The sequence below is a fragment of the Periplaneta americana genome, chromosome 11 (genome assembly GCF_040183065.1).
Source record: "Periplaneta americana isolate PAMFEO1 chromosome 11, P.americana_PAMFEO1_priV1, whole genome shotgun sequence".
Classification (NCBI taxonomy): Eukaryota; Metazoa; Arthropoda; class Insecta; order Blattodea; family Blattidae; genus Periplaneta; species Periplaneta americana.
This window is the reverse complement of record NC_091127.1, coordinates 20,821,930-20,839,150: the sequence shown is the minus strand read 5'-3', so window position 1 is coordinate 20,839,150 and position 17,221 is coordinate 20,821,930. Positions and strand designations below refer to the sequence as shown.

The 17,221-nt window shown below is 35.9% G+C and overlaps 1 protein-coding gene across 1 annotated transcript in view; it reads left to right on the top strand.

The window, feature by feature from the left end:
• Positions 1-17,221, top strand: part of LOC138708681 (ras-specific guanine nucleotide-releasing factor 2-like) — an 868,468-nt gene that overhangs the window by 815,170 nt on the left and 36,077 nt on the right. The window contains exons 18-19 of the mRNA XM_069838768.1: positions 6,057-6,514; positions 8,807-8,952. Coding sequence (XP_069694869.1) covers positions 6,057-6,514; positions 8,807-8,952 — 604 coding nt within the window. The remainder of the gene's footprint in view (positions 1-6,056; positions 6,515-8,806; positions 8,953-17,221) is intronic.

Below are 17,221 nucleotides of genomic sequence, written 5' to 3'. Positions count from 1 at the left end.
TACTTTTAACATTTCCGTTAGTTTGTCATTCACTTGTACTGTTTTTACACATCTTAAAGAATTAAAATACTCATTCTGTTTATACACAAGCATTACTCTACTTCCAGAAAGACACGTAGATATTTCAATCAACTTCTGAAGTTGTACCTTGAAAATAATTTTCTCAGAGAGAATTATGAAAATTTGACTCTATTCTGAGCAGCCTAATCTGATCACAGTCTGACTTCAACTCTGGACTCTAGGTTTAAAGCAGATTATGCTATTATCTAGACCTGTATTGTCACATTTCTTGTTTTGGTCTTCAAAGGGGGCATATGTAACTATGTAATCATTTTGTCTAAACTACTTCTGAATATTTATTTGATTACCAACTGAACTACTTCACTCTTTGACATTAACGAAATGTAACTCATTTTGTCTAAACTGCTTCTGAATATTTATTTGATTAGCAACTGAAATACTTCACTCTTCGATATTAACGAAATTTAACTCATTTTGTTTAAACTACTTCTGAATATTTATTTGATTAGCAACTGAAATACTCCACTCTTTGATATTAACGAAATTTAACTCAGTTTGTTTAAACCAGGCATGTCAAAACCCTGCACATTGTGCAATCGCGCACATTGTGCAGCGGTCTGTGTGCACTGTTCGTTTCCTATTCCCCTACCTGGAGGGAGTGAATCGGCGTGGACGGGAGCGCGACAGGGCTGTACAGTTCGGTATCTGCAGTTTCAGATAAGTTATCGTTCCAGGAACACAGTATGTCCTGCAACCCAGAAAAACGAAAATCCTCCAGTCGATTCAATCCCGATTGGCGCTATATGTTTCTTAGTGCAGAATATCGTGGAGATGCACAGTGTTTAGTCTGCAAGAAACAAATGGTATGTAAGAAATTCAATGTTCAGCGGCATTATGAAATGCACCATGAAGTGGATTATAAAAGTTACCAAAGCGAAGAGAGGATAAAATTGATTTCTCACCTTTCAGAAGACGTAAGTACAATTTAGAGGACCTAAATATTTTCTATAATTTTCTACACTTTATTTATACTTTTAGGCATTAACTAAATAAACGTTAATAATTGTTAATTAGTCTATATTAATTGCTTTCAGAATGCTACTAGCACTGTTGACTCACAACCTAATCATCATGAAAGCTGCTTACGTGTTAGTTATGAAATATCTTTGAAAATCGCAAAAAAATGTCGTCCGTTTACAGAAGGGGAATTCATTAAAGATTGTATTATCGGTGCAGTGCATATAATGTCCCCTAAGAAAGTTAAGAAATACAGCTCGATACCTTTGTCGAGAAATACTGTATCTAGCAGAATAAACGATCTTGCCGAAGACTCAGAACGTCAATTGAGAAGCCTATGTAATAATTTCGTTTCTTTTTCGCTGGCTACTGATGAGAGCACTGACGTATGTGATACGGCTCAGCTTGTTGTATTTATTAGAGGAGTGGATGAAAACTTAGAAATTACGGAGGAATTTTTAGACTTAATTCCTCTGAAAAATACAACAACAGGTGAAGATATTTTCAACGGAATCGTAAAATCCATTGAACGTGTAGGGCTGTCTTGGGATAAATTGACGTCCGTCACAACTGATGGTGCCCCTTCTATGACTGGAGAGAAGCAAGGTTTCGTAGGATTATTAAAACGGCATCTTGAATTAAATAATTTCAAACGTAACATAATAGCTATTCATTGTGTTATTCATCAAGAAGCCTTATGTGCTAAACGTGCAAATATTAAACATGTGATGGATGTAGTATTGAAGTGTGTAAATTTCATAAGGTCACATGCTCTAAATCACAGACAATTCAAGGACTTTTTGGAATCAATTGAATGTGACTACACGGATGTTCCATATCATTGTGAAGTTCGGTGGCTAAGTCGCGCAAAAACTCTCGAAAGATTTTTCAATTTGAGAGAGTACATTTCGGAATTTATGCTTGGGAGGGGCAAAAATATTCCTGAATTAGACGATCCTACATGGGTTCAGGACTTGGCTTTCTTGGTGGACCTCACGAAACATTTGAATGATTTAAACTTAAAACTACAAGGGAAAGATAAACTGATTTATGATATTAATGATGCAGTGAAAGCATTTAAACTTATGATTTCCTTATGGAAAACACAAATAGAGGATCACAATTTTACCCATTTTCCCTATCTTCGGTCGCTGAATGCAAGAGTGGACGTCCAGAAATACATAACCATTTTGAGCAGTGTGAAAGATGAATTTGACAATAGATTTCATGACTTGGAGGCACTGCAATTGAAGTTGGAACTCTTCACTATGCCATACTCTGCAAAGCCTTTGGACGTTCCTTCCAGTTTGCAACTTGAACTAATCGACTTACAATGTAATTCAGAACTTAAAAAAATCTACATTAATAAAGATATCACTGGATTTTACAAGGCACTTGAACGAACACGCTACCCACAATTTCATAAATTTGCAGCAGAAATGATTTCTATATTTTCCAGCACTTACACTTGCGAACAGTTTTTTTTCCCTGATGAAGCAAAATAAATCTGGAGAGAGAGCCCGACTTTCAGACGAAAATCTCCGCTCTGTAGTGAGACTTTCTACAGCTAATAAAATAGTCCCAGATATAGAAAGAATAGTATCTGCAAAAGTGAACATTGTGCCTGATAATGAAGCATCGTCATCCAAGTCGGACCAGTAAATACTGTGTTCACAATACGTAATTTGTGTTTCATTGTATCTTCAAATTTACAGTAGTAAAAATTCTTAAAAGATCAATTTGAAACATTTTTCTAAGAGAGATATTAATTTTAGTTCACTTAATAATTCAAATGTTGTGTTTTTTTAATCTTTATTAAAGGAATATGTAATTGTATGACATATCATTCCAAGGCTAATTGTTTTTAGGGTAACATTTTTTCAATGTTTAGCTTACTATATTATATTATAGACTATTTTGGAACACTTTGAGAGCAGTCTGTTTTTTCAGACGTGAATTTTTATTTTTTGTTATTATTATTTGTATTATTATTATTATTAACGAAAACTTTTGTCATTTCGTACTCACGAAAAACTACTTCCATAAAATTTAACTATTCTCTTAACAACGTCTGTATTATTAGGAAAAATTCTATTAAAGATCTTGGTGTATTACTCGATTCTAAATTATACTTTCACAATCATGTTCAATATATTTATAATCATTCAATAAGAATGCTTGGTTTAATAAGATCTATAACTTATTCTTTTTCTACTCCAGAGTCACTATTAATTCTATGCTTTACTTTGGTTCGATCTAAACTTGAATATGCATCTGTAGCCTGGAATTCCATTACTTCAAATGATTCGGTTAAATTGGAAAATATTCAAAGAAAATTTATTTCCTTATGTGCTTTTCGATTTATACCCAATTCCTCTGACTTTAACTATGAGATTACCTGTAAATATTTTAACTGTTGTAGCCTTTATTCTAGACGTCTAAATCTTGATTATCAATTTCTTTGCAAAGTGATCAAGGGTGATATTGATTGTGAGTCTATCATAAACAACATCAGCCTTCGTATTCCTAAAAAAGGTTTAAGATTTCAAAAAAATATTTATAACAGAAATTCAAAATCACTTTCTCCAGTCTGTAGATGCATAAAATATGCCAATTTGCATGGGCACAATTTAGATCCTTTTAAGGTATAGTTTCGTTTTGATTATTAGTATTTACTGTTCTTGTTCTCAATTTTATTTATGTATGTTTTTGTTTATTTAAGATATTTATTTTGTTTTTGCACCTTTGTATCTTCTGTTTGTGTTTTGTGCTGAACTATAATTGGCCTCTGGCTATTGTTCAGCACACAAATATTAATAATAAATAAATAAATTATTATAACTACATTATGATTACATAGGCCTATGCCGGTTTCCCTTCAATTTATAAATGTTCCTGCATTTTCTTTCCTTATTATTATTAGTATTATTGTTATTATTATTATTATTATTATTATTATTATTATTATTATTATTATTAACCATTTTTTTAACTTATGTAGCTAAGTTTTATAAAATTATAAAATCACCTCTTATTCTGATAGGTGGATGAATTATTTGCCGCTCAAATACTATCATTTACTCAATGCGTACTATTGTATTACACTCGCTCAAAAAACTGTACACGCGCAATTCAAAAGCGATCAGGATTTGAAAATAATTAATTTTCTTAGAAAATCACAATCCACATTAGGTACAATGTAGAACTTTACACTTGTTTTGGGTATGGTGAATGATTGGCCTGTGAATGTGAACGCGTTACGAAAAATAAAGTGAGTCCGCAGACATAACGAAGACGAGAAATCAGGAATCATAGAAAATGATTATTAATATTTCCTCAATCAAATATAGCTAATAATTATTTTAAAACGGTAGGATTTCATCAGCCCATGTCAAGCTAATAATGTTGTGACAGCTTAGATTAGGTTAGTAAAGTTTTCAGAATATATTCGACAACGCTTATTTCTTAATCAGTAGGCCTATTGTCAAGGGAAGACAAAACGTGAGTTTCTTCTCACACTGCCGTCAAAGGTTAAACGACTTACGACTTCCATTTGATAAGCTGTTAAGTTATGAAACTACTGAGCGAGGAATACCTGTGAGGCTCTTGAGGTTGTAAGGGAGCAAGAAAGAAACTATTTGCAAAGACGGAAACATTTTCTGGAAAAATATAATGGCAAATTTTCCATGTTACGTCACTGTATCATGTTGATATACTTCCAGTAATTTATCTTTAATTTTTAATCCAACACCAGAAGCGCAGAATAGATTCTTGTACACCCCTCCAGCTAAGAACTGATAAGAGCAGCGTGTGAATGACGCAATCTGCACAGACAGACGATCCCGTGCACATATACTGCACATTCAGTGCCTCGTTTTTGACATGCCTGGTTCAAACTATTCCTTTGCTTCGCACTCTTAAAAAGTATACGAGGATCCTGAAAAGATACTTGTTTTTGTGAGCTATATCTACTACTTACCATATGGGGGAATTAAAACTGAGACATTAAAAAATTATTTATTGTTATCTAATTTAAAAAATAAATAATAAATCGATTACGTTTCAACATATTTTTGTAGAAAAGCAAATACACTTTCCAAAATATTAAATATTAATAAAATGAATGGCGTTCTTTTGTATTATTTTAGATTCTTCAATATCTGTATTTAGAGAAGACAGCTGTATTCTCATATTTGATTCTGTAGTCAGTCTCTTTTTAATAATAATAATAATAATAATAATAATAATAATAATAATGGCTTTATTTAACCTGACAGATTTAAGGCCGTAAGGCCTTCTCTTACACTCAACCAGGATTAAAACTTGCTTACATAGTCTTTTGGTATGTGTTTTGGTTTAAATATGGCATGTCTATGAAGAAAATCTGTTCTTGCATAGATATGTACTTGGAAAAGAGAATGTTATTTAATAGTTTTTTTCTGTAATAATTATTGTGTGTATTATTCTTGTACATTACATCAAAACTCAAGTGATAATATCCTGAAAGCCAGTTTCAGTGTCAAATCTGAAATCTGATTAATAACCTTTTCATATGAAGAGTCCACTGCAAGAATGATGGATGTCACTTTCTTGTCGAAAATGAACCAAAACTGTCAATGCGTAGCTTAAGACATATAGAATGTACATACAGAGTTATATGGCATTAACACTGATAGTCATTTTCCAGTAATGATCGGAAAATCACAGTTAAGCTTTGAGCACTAAGCATTTCAAACTTTCAATTGCTTCTCCTGCAAAATGTATTCCAAATGACATCCATCATTCTTGCAGTGGACTCTTCATATACTGTTATATTCTTTTGATAGGAAAAAGAAGCGAAAGTTGTAAATAATATCTTAGTATTATTATGAAAATAGTTTTGACCTAGGTGACTCCCTGAAGGGGTCTTGAAAAGAGATAGAAATCTGCGGACCACACTTTGAGAACCATTGATCTAGACTAATGACTAGTACTTGAAGGAATTAACTTTGCTTGTGATGGGACTGCAATGTTGGCAGACAACACTGTGATAAGTGCACCATCGTCCCCGAGCAACCTGAGCAACGTGACTCTTGTGGGCTCCAATAACTCTGAGACAAGTCCGCAGGACGGAGACACTGTGCAGGCTGAATCTCAGGCACCGCACGACCTAGAGCCCGAGTCCGAGTCTGACCCAGAGTTGAAGTCGCCGCCGCCACCCCTCACTCCGGTTGCCAAGGAAAGCAGTGAGGAAACACACAAGTCTGCTGGCACAGGCGTGCAGTTCAAGCGTTCATCCGTGCCCATCCTGGAGTCAGAACGCCGCCTGTCACGCACGCAGATGCAGGTGAAGCGCAAGGGCTCTGAGGGGCAGGCCCGCAGAGACGCGTGTGACGATGACAAACTGCGGCCAGAAGATCTGCTGCCAGATGAGTCGGATCACAGGGCGGGACCCAGCTCCAGATCGGCTTCTATAACCACCACCACAGTCATCCAGGTAATCCGGACATTCGTTACATAATTATCTATATCGTAAAATAATTTCCTCCTACGAATTTGTTTTCCCATACACTAAGGAAAAGCATTCTCAGAAAACATGATTTTTCAGCTTCATCTCATTATCGTTCTTTCTCTTCTTTTCCTTATTCTTTTGCTGTCCTCTTTCTTGGCAACCTAAAATTATTGTTCTTATAGCAATTAGGTCTATTATTTTGTTCATTTGTGTGCCAGTGGTGGATGGTGGGTTTGAAAGTTAAGGAGGCCAAGACCGGTTCCGGACAATTGGCCACAAAAAATTGGTAACTGGGACAATTTGCCACAGAAAATTGGTAATAGGGACAATTCGCCACAGATAGACAATTTGCCACAAATAGACAATTTGCCACAGATAGACAGTTTGCCACACCGTCCATTATCCAAAAATGGGACCGTAACAATTTATTTAAATGTGAATTAGTGGCAAATATGATAACTTTCACGTTGTCCTCCGGTTCAAAATACAACAACCACCCTTCTCCTTGTAAGGTCTTAGTGTATCTGTCGGCTATAACGTTCAGTCCTTCAATATTCCTTGGTTCAGGTGGTAGGAGCAGCTTCCTGGCATGGCGCACAGTCTTTTTTAATAGATGGTTTCTTCGGTAGATTCACATTGGCTTTGCTTGCAATACGATGTAACTCATTTTGAATAATGACAGACGTTGGTTCTCGGGAAGTCCCCGCCCTTGCCTTCATGTTCTCTACACATTCCTTTGCCTTAATCCTTCCCCAGTCTGCAGAATGATTCTTGTGTTCAGACGGTTCTTTGACGACACTGCTGCCATCTTGTGATAATGGGACTGTTGAATTACACCCGCCACGCATGTTACAGCGCCAAACAACTCCATTCTTACTTTCTCTAAGTCTCGTGTACATGTAGCCAAGATATATTAATTTGTCAGAGCCTCTTTCTCATTTTGTGAAGCGAATTTCTTCCCCCATAGTTCCTATTTAGTTTACAGCTTCTAGATTTGTCTTGTGTTACATAGAAATATATTATAAATTATTGCGAATTTGAGTATTGCCTTGACTTTTTATGTGTGGCAAATTGTCTTTGATACGAATTTCAATTATGTGCGGAGTTGCCTTTGTGGCCAATTTTCTGTGGCCAGTTGTCCCCAATCCAGCCAAGACGGGATTGATAAAAGATTGCATTATATGTAGTAAAAAATATAAGTACCTCATTACTGTTACATACTTGTACAGCAAATTAAAGGCTGGACCACAATAAACCGAGAACGGAAACGACGAGAACGAGAACAGGAAAAATTGTTAAATACATGTATTTAAATGTCTGTGTTCACAATTAATGAAAAACTTACCGGAACCCGAGAACAAGAATGTGAAGGTTGGCCAAGTTTTAACTTTGCCGTTCTCGTTTCCGATCACATCCTACTAGATTCATTCTGTTGTCATCAAAAACCTATTTGATCATCGTATATTTGTAGCAAGGAGGCCGTGACGTAATTACTTCTTATTCATTGCTTGTAACTGACCCAGAAATTCAATAGAATCACTTTCAATATATGCTACATGTATATGCGACCATATTCTTAAATATTCCGTGACATAAATTTTTAAGTTGGTTAACCTGTGTTCATATTGACTGGCTTGTAGCCTACTCATGAGAGAATGCCATTGGTCAATTATACACAAAAAAGTCAGAATACATTATATCGACTTTACATATCGTTATTGACATACATATCGATATGCATTGTCGTTTCGTTCTTGTTTTATTATGAATCAAAAATCTTCACGTTCACGTCCTCCGCTTCCTGTTCTCGTTCTGGTTTTCGTTCCCGGCTTATTGTGGACAAGCCTTAACTCGATGATTCTCTTCCTTTGCAAACCGATCAATTAGGTCACAGCATACTGAACAACTACCGCTAGAAGAAACTACTGACAAATCTGCGTTTATTTCTCAACTATCAATATTTAATACTATATAAATAAATATATCTCGAAACATAAAAGAAAAGATAGCATTATTATAATTTGAATGTGCCGCAGCATCAAGCACAGAGATTATATTGAAGGAAGGGTAGAGAGACTATGCCTTATGTCGATGTAGACATTGTTACTCTGACAGTGAAAAATTAGAGAATGGAAAACGATTATGAATAAAACAAATAGTTAAATATAGATATGTCGTTCTTTTTGAAGGAAGGGGAGAGTTCAAACCCGGTAATCCCCTCCTTGTGTATGTCCCTGTGTATAGGTAAGTTCTACATGACGTGACGTGTAATTTCAGAGCTACTACGCAAGCCGGAGGTCGATCCAAGACTCAGAGTGTGGCGGGGGCAGCATCTCCCAGAGAACGAGCTTCCAGCACGACTCCCCACAGAACTCAAGTAAGGCCGGTGTCGTCATTACGTCATTCCGACAGTCACAAAGAAGGTGAGTCATGGATCCGTGGCCAGTGTTCTATATGCTGTGGTCTGTGCTTTCTCAGCATCAGAGGGCAAACTGAACTACTTCACTCTTCGATATTAACGAAATTTAACTCATTCTGTCTAAATACTTCTGAACTACTTCACTCTTCGATATTAACGAACTGTAACTCATTTCGTCTAAACTACTGAATATTTATTTGATTACCATCTGAACTACTTCACTCTTCGATATTAACGAACTGTAACTCATTTCGTCTGAACTACTTCTGAATATTTATTTGATTATCTGAACTACTTCATTCTTCGATATTAACGAACTGTAACTCATTTCGTCTAAACTACTTCTGAATATTTATTTTATTACTGTCTTTGAAATAAAGATTGTCGGATATATTGCTGTGATCATAAATAACTTTTAAAAATAGAGTTGATCCAAAACATGGCATTCATAGACAGTTTTTTTTTCCTATTACGAAATTTTCCTATTATGAAATCTCTGCAGAGAAATAGTAGGAAGGGCAAAATCATTAACGATGAACTCTCGTTACGGTATTTAAAAATTAATATTTATATTAGAAAACAAGCTTTGTATGATTGTACATAATTTATTTATGATTCATAACAGCAGCTTTACAGGAGTAGATACATTGATTTGTTTCCAGGCTTCTCTTGTGAATACTCTCCACCCAATGGCAGGGTTGTTAACTATTACAGAAGAATAATTTTTACTGTGAATTTGTTTGGTGAGGAAAATTGGGATATCATATGAGAAAGCGAAAGACACTAATTTAAATATTCATCATCATCAATAACTTCAAGGTTTAGGCCGATGGCCTGTTCCGCCTCCAGAATTTTATCCATCAAACTGGTCTCTCCAACGTCTCTTTGGTCTTCCCACTCGTCTTCTTCGTGTAGGTCTATAACACCATGTTCTGAAAGGTATCCTGTCGTTGGGCATTCTTGTTATATGGTCGTACCAATTATTCTGGAGGTTCTCAGTAATGTAAATGTCCCCTGGCCGCGTTACGGGCGCTGCGCAGGGTAAGGATGGTAATGGGGCTGCCATCTCAGAGCTTCCATCCCAGCTCCCCTATGTATTAGCCCCTATAGGGAGGTTGCCTCTTCCGCTGTAGTTGGAGAATTCCACTCCGCCGTTGAGGTCTTCACCTCTAACCCTGGGCTTGGGCCCTCCATATTTATGTCCCCTGGAGAGAGGGTGTCCCAGCATTTTAAAGCCCCCAGGAATTGGGCTCCTTGTTGGTCCACGGGTCCTTATTCCCGTAGTTATTCGGACCACCCCATCATATCTGGTGGGATCCCTCATCCGCCACCTGAGGGACGCGCCTGATAGGGGTTACAAGGTCCCCCACAGGTAATTTAAATATTTTGAGAAGAAATTGATAGCAACTGGATGCTTAACATTTTATTGTATGATTTAACTTCAATATACAGGGCTGCACAAAATGATTTAAGCAATTTCACTGTCATGTATTATGAAAAGTATGAAGCCTACAGTATTGAAACATATACTAATGAAAAGAGACTCTCCAAGTTTCATTTAAAGTTTCACGGAAGTAACTCAGTACATTGTGTGACCGCTAGGCGGCTAGGTATGAGAAATGGCGATGACACTGTTACTGACCTATCTTATCTGGACGCAGTGGTTGATGCCTTAGTTACTTGAAGATAAACCAGGGTTTTTATTTCAACAAAATGGGGCTCCACCACATTTCCATCTTCAAGTGTGTCATCTTAATCAGCAACTCCCTCAACGTTTGGTTGGATGGACCTCTAACAATAATCGGTGTCTTATTCGCTGGCCTCCCCAGTCGCCTGATCTGACCCTATGTGATTTTTTCTATGGGGGTTTGTCAAATATCAAGTTTATGTACCACCCTTGCCAGTTAATCTTGATGACCTGAAGAATTGGATCCGTGCGACTGTGGCTAGTGTTGACCGGGATATGCTCCAGTTTGTGTGGATTGAGTTGGACTACCGTGCTGATGCTTGTCGCATGACGCTAGGAGAGCACATCAAGCAGTTGTAGCTTCAAAACTTGGTGAGTGTCTCTTTTCATTGGTATATGTTTCAATACTGTAGGCTTCATAATTTTCATAATACACGACAATGAAATCGCTTAAATCATTTTTGTACTAGCCCTGTATAACTCTGAGAACTTTGAACGTTATAGCCAAATAACAAGATGGCGGCAGGTAAAGAACATGTGTGTGGACGCTGTACAATTGTTATGAAGAATAAGGATAGCAAAATAACCTGTTACGGTCCATGTGAACAACAATTTCACTCTGCTTGTACGGACTTAAAAGATCATGAAATCAGGCTGCTTAACAGTGGAAACAAAAGTTCCGGTTTGAATTGGTTGTGCTTAGCCTGCTGCAAGACTATGGCGATGTTGAAACATGTTGAAACCCTGCAAAACATCATGAATCAGGAAGTTGGTAAGCTGAATGACGCTATAATGGCATTAAGACTTGAATTTGAAGATAAAATCCAAGAAGTAAAATCAGATGTAAGTCGAAATGAGGTTAGTAAGGTCACTGGCTCACTGCCTACAAGACTCCGATCTGATGCATCACGGCCTGCTCAATCGTCAGCTGCTGCCCAAGAACACAATCTACAGAGAGAAAGAATCGGCCAGGAAGAAAAGCAATACACATGGACAGAAGTAGTAAGCCGCAAACAGAAGCAACGAAGAATTGAAAAACAGACCCTATGTGGCTCTAATAAAGGAGATATTATAAAAGTAGTAGAAAAACAGCCAAAGAAAAAAGCAATCTTCCTGAGCAGAATTGCTCCAGATGTAACAGCTAGGGACATAACACAGTTCCTGGGAGAAAATTTCCAAAAGCTAAAGGTGACAAAGCTGAAAACGCGTTACAATAGCTATTCCTCATTCCATGTGGAAGTAGAAGAGAAGGATTTCCAGAATATTTTCCGGGAAGAAATGTGGCCACATGGTTGCCTGGTGACGGAGTTCTTTGGCAGACTTAGACCTGATCGGATTGAAGACACAACAGACTTACAAACAGAAGTTTCCTCTGAGTGACTCGGAGGAAATTTCAATGGTGAAATAGTGAAAAGTGATAATCTTGGTAAGAGTTTAAATGTCTTACAATATAATGTACAAAGTTTCAAGAAAAAGACGGAAGAGATGGAGGTATATTTGATTTCTAAATGCATTGATGTGTTAAGTGTTTGTGAGCATTGGATGTCAAGAGATGAAATTGAACTTGTGCATATGGACAGTTACAAACTTGCTAACAAATATTGTAGAGTTAATTCATTACATGGTGGTGTTTGTTTGTTTCTTAGAACAGATATTGATTTTAATATCATAGATTTAGGAAACATATGTCATGAAAAACATTTTGAGGTAACTGCAGTAGTGTTACCTACATATAGATTAGTAGTTATTTCAATATATAGAACACCTGACAGTGATTTTAAAATCTTTCTTGAATGCATTGAGCACTGCTTACAAATTCTGTCTTGTCAGTGGTTAGGATATAATATAATAATAGGTGGTGATATTAACATAGATATAAGATTGAACACTAAAAATTCTAGAGATTTGCTTAATGTGCTGAGATCCTATGGATGCTACTGTACAGTTTTTAGTCCAACAAGAGAAGCTGCATGCTTAGACAATATTATAACTAATATAAACTCTAAATTTGAAGTAGAAATAGTAGAACCCGGGTTATCTGATCATGTGGCAATCCTGTGGAAACTTAATCTGCCTGACAACCAAGATCAAAACATCTCAAACAGTTATATTTATAGAAGAGTATTCTCTCAAAAAGGTATTGAGTTTTTCGTTAGGGAAGTGAAGCACAAAGATTGGATTGCCAGTTTAGAATCTCACTATAGAAATTGCAGAGGCGGTGATTTATTTGATGGTTTTTTTCATATTTTTATTGACCTTTTTAACTTTTATTTTCCGGAAGAAGTGATGAAGATTAAAAGAACAGAAGTACGACACGACAAAAGCAAATGGTTTACAAAGGAACTGGAACATATGAAAAATAGGATGATACTACTGTCGTCCATATATAAATTTTCTGGGAAGGAAGAAGACAGAGTTGAATATAAGAAAGCAAGGAAAACTTACAAAGATTCATTAATAAAAACAAAAAAACAGAGAAATGCTATTTTCATTGAATCATCCAACAACAAATGTAGAGCTGCATGGAACTTGATAAAGACAGAATGTAACAAAGGTGTCAAAAATCAAAATATACCAATTGAACCCAATGAAATGAACAGGTATTTTCTTGAATCTGTGGAGCATATCATTTCAGAGATCAGTTCTTCACATATAACAGCAGAAGTTCTTCTAACAAGCACACCTGTGCAAGTGCCAGAGATAGGTTTCAAATGGCAGTATACGTCATGTGAGGATATAGTTAATATTGTGAACAAAATGAAAGCATCAAACAGCAAAGATATTTATGGAATATCCAATAATTTCCTGAAGCAAGTGATTAATTATATCGTATATCCATTGACAGTGTGCATCAACGATTGTCTGGAAATGGGGATATTTCCAAATAGTCAAAAATACTCGAGGATTTGCCCAATATACAAGAAAGGTGAGAAAGAGAATCCAAGTAGTTATAGGCCGGTATCTATTATTCCTATTTTCGGAAAAGTGTTAGAATGTGTAATGAAGACTCAATTGGCAAACTATTTTGAAGGAAATGACTTATTGTGTCATACGCAGTTTGGTTTTCGTAAAGGTAGAACAACAGTTGATGCTATCTTATCACTGCTGGAATCAGCATACAATGGTTTTGAAGATAAAATGTACTCTGAGATCACGTTATGCGACCTAACAAAAGCTTTTGACTGCGTTTCACATGACATTTTAAGACTTAAGCTACAATACTATGGTATAAATGGAAGGGAGTTGGATCTCCTCTCATCATATCTGTCTGGCAGAAAACAAATAGTAGAAATTCAAGGGATCAGGTCTTTTGAAGGAGAAGTGCAACATGGTGTCCCACAGGGTTCCATCTTAGGACCTTTCTTATTCCTAATTATTGTAAATGATTTAAGTTATAACACTATGGCCAAATCAACATTATATGCAGATGACACTTCTTTTATAACATGTTCGACTAGTGCAGCAGAACTGCGTCAGCTAACCTCAAATACAGTTTTGGAAGCAGCAGAATGGTTCAGAGCAAATAAGTTCATTTTAAACGAGGAGAAGACTCAAAAATTAATTTTGTCATTGAAAAAAGAAGAAGGGTCTGAAGAAAAGGCAGTAAAGTTACTTGGTATCCATCTTGATACAAAACTAACCTGGGATTGCCACATTGAATACATCTCTCGGAGACTGTCCAGAGTCCTGTATCTCTTAAGAGGAATTAGAGATAAAATACCCGGGCAGTACCTAAGAAGTGTTTATTTTGCTTTTTTTCATAGCATATTGAAGTATGGAATCCTGGTGTGGGGAAACAGCAATAAACTTATTGAAGTCCTGCTCATTCAGAAGAAAGCAATAAGAATTATCACACAAGAACCAAGCAAAGCACATTGTAAACCACTGTTCATACAGGAGTCCATCTTAACAGTTGTTAATGAATATATTCTGGAACTCCTTCTTTACATCAAGAAAAATCTTTATGGCTTCACCAGTAGGATGGATAAACATGAGTATAATACTCGGAATAAAGAAAAACTGGACATACCATTTTGCAGACTATCCAAAGTTAAAAGTAGTCCTAACATGTTGGGCTGTAGGATGTTCAGCATGTTTCCACAGGAAGCACAGGAAGTGTCACTTGACATATTCAAAGTCAAAGTGAAAACGTGGCTTCTTAGAAACCCATTCTATTCTGTACAAGAATATTTTGAATCAGAAAAGCAAGCTGTTGATATTTTTTAGGTTTCTTTCTCTGAATTGTATTATTATTCTGTAATATATTAGGAAATTCTCATAAATTGTTAATCAAATCAATATCTGTGATCAGTGTGTTACAATTTTCATCTAGATATTAGCCTAATTTTGATAATCTTGACTCTCAATTGTAAACTCTAAGGAGTATTTGTGATCATTTTGTTTTATGTTTAGTGTTGTAATAGAATAATTTTCATTTTTGCACTATAATTTCACACGTGTAATTTGACAATGTCATTAGCTTTTGCTATAACGACAGCTAATAAATACTATACTATACTATACTAACCTGGGTGGCACAAGCAGTTGAGGCATGGCATGTGTCTATCACTTGGTCCGAAGGGTTGTGGGTTCAAGTCCCGCCTCGAGCATGGGTATTGTGTTTGTATTAGTGTAAGTAAAAGGAAGGAAATAAAACGAAGATAACTTTGGAAAACAGCCTCTGGCCGGTATTAAAAAAAATTTTCCTCGTTGCTAGTAAGTGGAGCTTTCGGTAGAGATTATTCATTTCCTCCTAAGTTATATTTATGCATTTACGGCTTTGAGATCTTAATGTGTAGCCTATTAATTACATATACACTGGATTTTGTGAAAATGTGATAATGCAAATGGGATGGGATCTGGTTTGAAATGACTGATGGACACTCATGCTCACATATACAGGGTGTATCTAAATTGGTGTCAAATATTTCGGGGACGTGTTCCTAACACCAAAACATTACAAAAAGTTCATATGAACATTGGTCTCAAAATAATTTATTTCAGAGTTACAAGACAAAATTTAATGTTACAAAAATTGCTCGAAGTGGCTTCCTTCTGCTTCGATGTGTCCCCTAAACCTGCGTTACATGCTCTGGCGTACTCTGTTGAAAATTCCTGGAGTGTTTCGTATTTCGTGAAATCCTGTTTGGATACGCTCTCAGAATATCAACATTAAGTACAGGAGTCGCATAAACCAGGGTCTTTAAGTGTCCCCAGACAAAGAAATCCATTGGATTCAAATCAGGCGATCGAGCAGGCCATGCAATGAATCCCCTTCGACCAATACATCTTTGGGGAAATCGATCATTAAAAAAATTACGAACTATCAGACTGAAATGAGCTGGAGCAGCATCGTGTTAAAACACATTCGTTGGATGATGTCCAGAAGCACATCTTCAATTAAATGATGTAAATCATTTCGTTCTGTTCATTCACAGAACATATTTTCTTCTGATTTCTTTGCTCTACAAAATACAAACAAAAAACCACCAAACATTCAGCGGTCAATGAAGGGACAAATCCTTTAATAACTCCCTAACGAATGGTTTTCAGACCCATGTTCTAATTAACTTTTTTAATTGTTTTGATGTTAGGAACACGTCCCCAAAATATTTGACATCAATTTAGATACACCCTGTATACACACTATACGAACGCACATACACACTCTCATAGAGTTTATTTCTGTCCACCCCTTTGTTCATGAGTTATGGTTACGTCAACAATGATGCGTGGAGTGAAATAGCTCAGTTTCTCTCTGATGCATAATCTGTTGTGTAAATAAATGGAAAAACTGTGCAAGTGCAAGAGCAATTGCTGTATTCGTGATAGACTTTGAATGTAAAAGTGAAAACATGAATGAAACAAGATTAAAATAATATTAAATATTTCGTAAATTACATCTTTACTTAGTAAAATGAATTTTATTGTAATTTTTATGTGCATTCATGTTTTCAGAACATGTCAATTTTTTTTATTTATTTTGTAATCTGTGGTTCTGTGCGCATGCAGGATCTTATCATTCTCTTGTACATTACGTGTTGAATAATGAGTGGAAGCTACTGGAATTGCTTGCAGCTTCATATCTGCCAAACTTCTTTATTTTTATATTGGAATATAATTCACAATTGATAACTGAAGAGAAATGAGAATGGACAAATTAGCTCTTTTCTTCCAACAAACTATTTTTATAAACTTGTCTACTACTGGTATCCCACATTATACAATACCGGTATTTCAAATGTAACATACAAACCTTGACTTTTATTTTACTAAATTAAAATAATTACACTTACAAATAGAGCAAAAAATTGTCAAGTTATTAATCTATTTCCTTAGTCTCTAAACTTGTAAGAAATATCACTAGTCTCCGTTTTAACTTTCATTGTCTTACTGTATCAATATTTAATTTAATTTTAATAGTAGCATCAATGAGGAAAATCAAAATAGGCATGAATTTAAATACTATTATAGTCACAATCATGCCATGGTATGAAAGAAAAATTTCACAACCTCGAGCGGGAATCGAACCTGCGACTTCCTGTTCTCCGGTCAGGCACTCTACCACTGAGCTATCGAGTTCGTC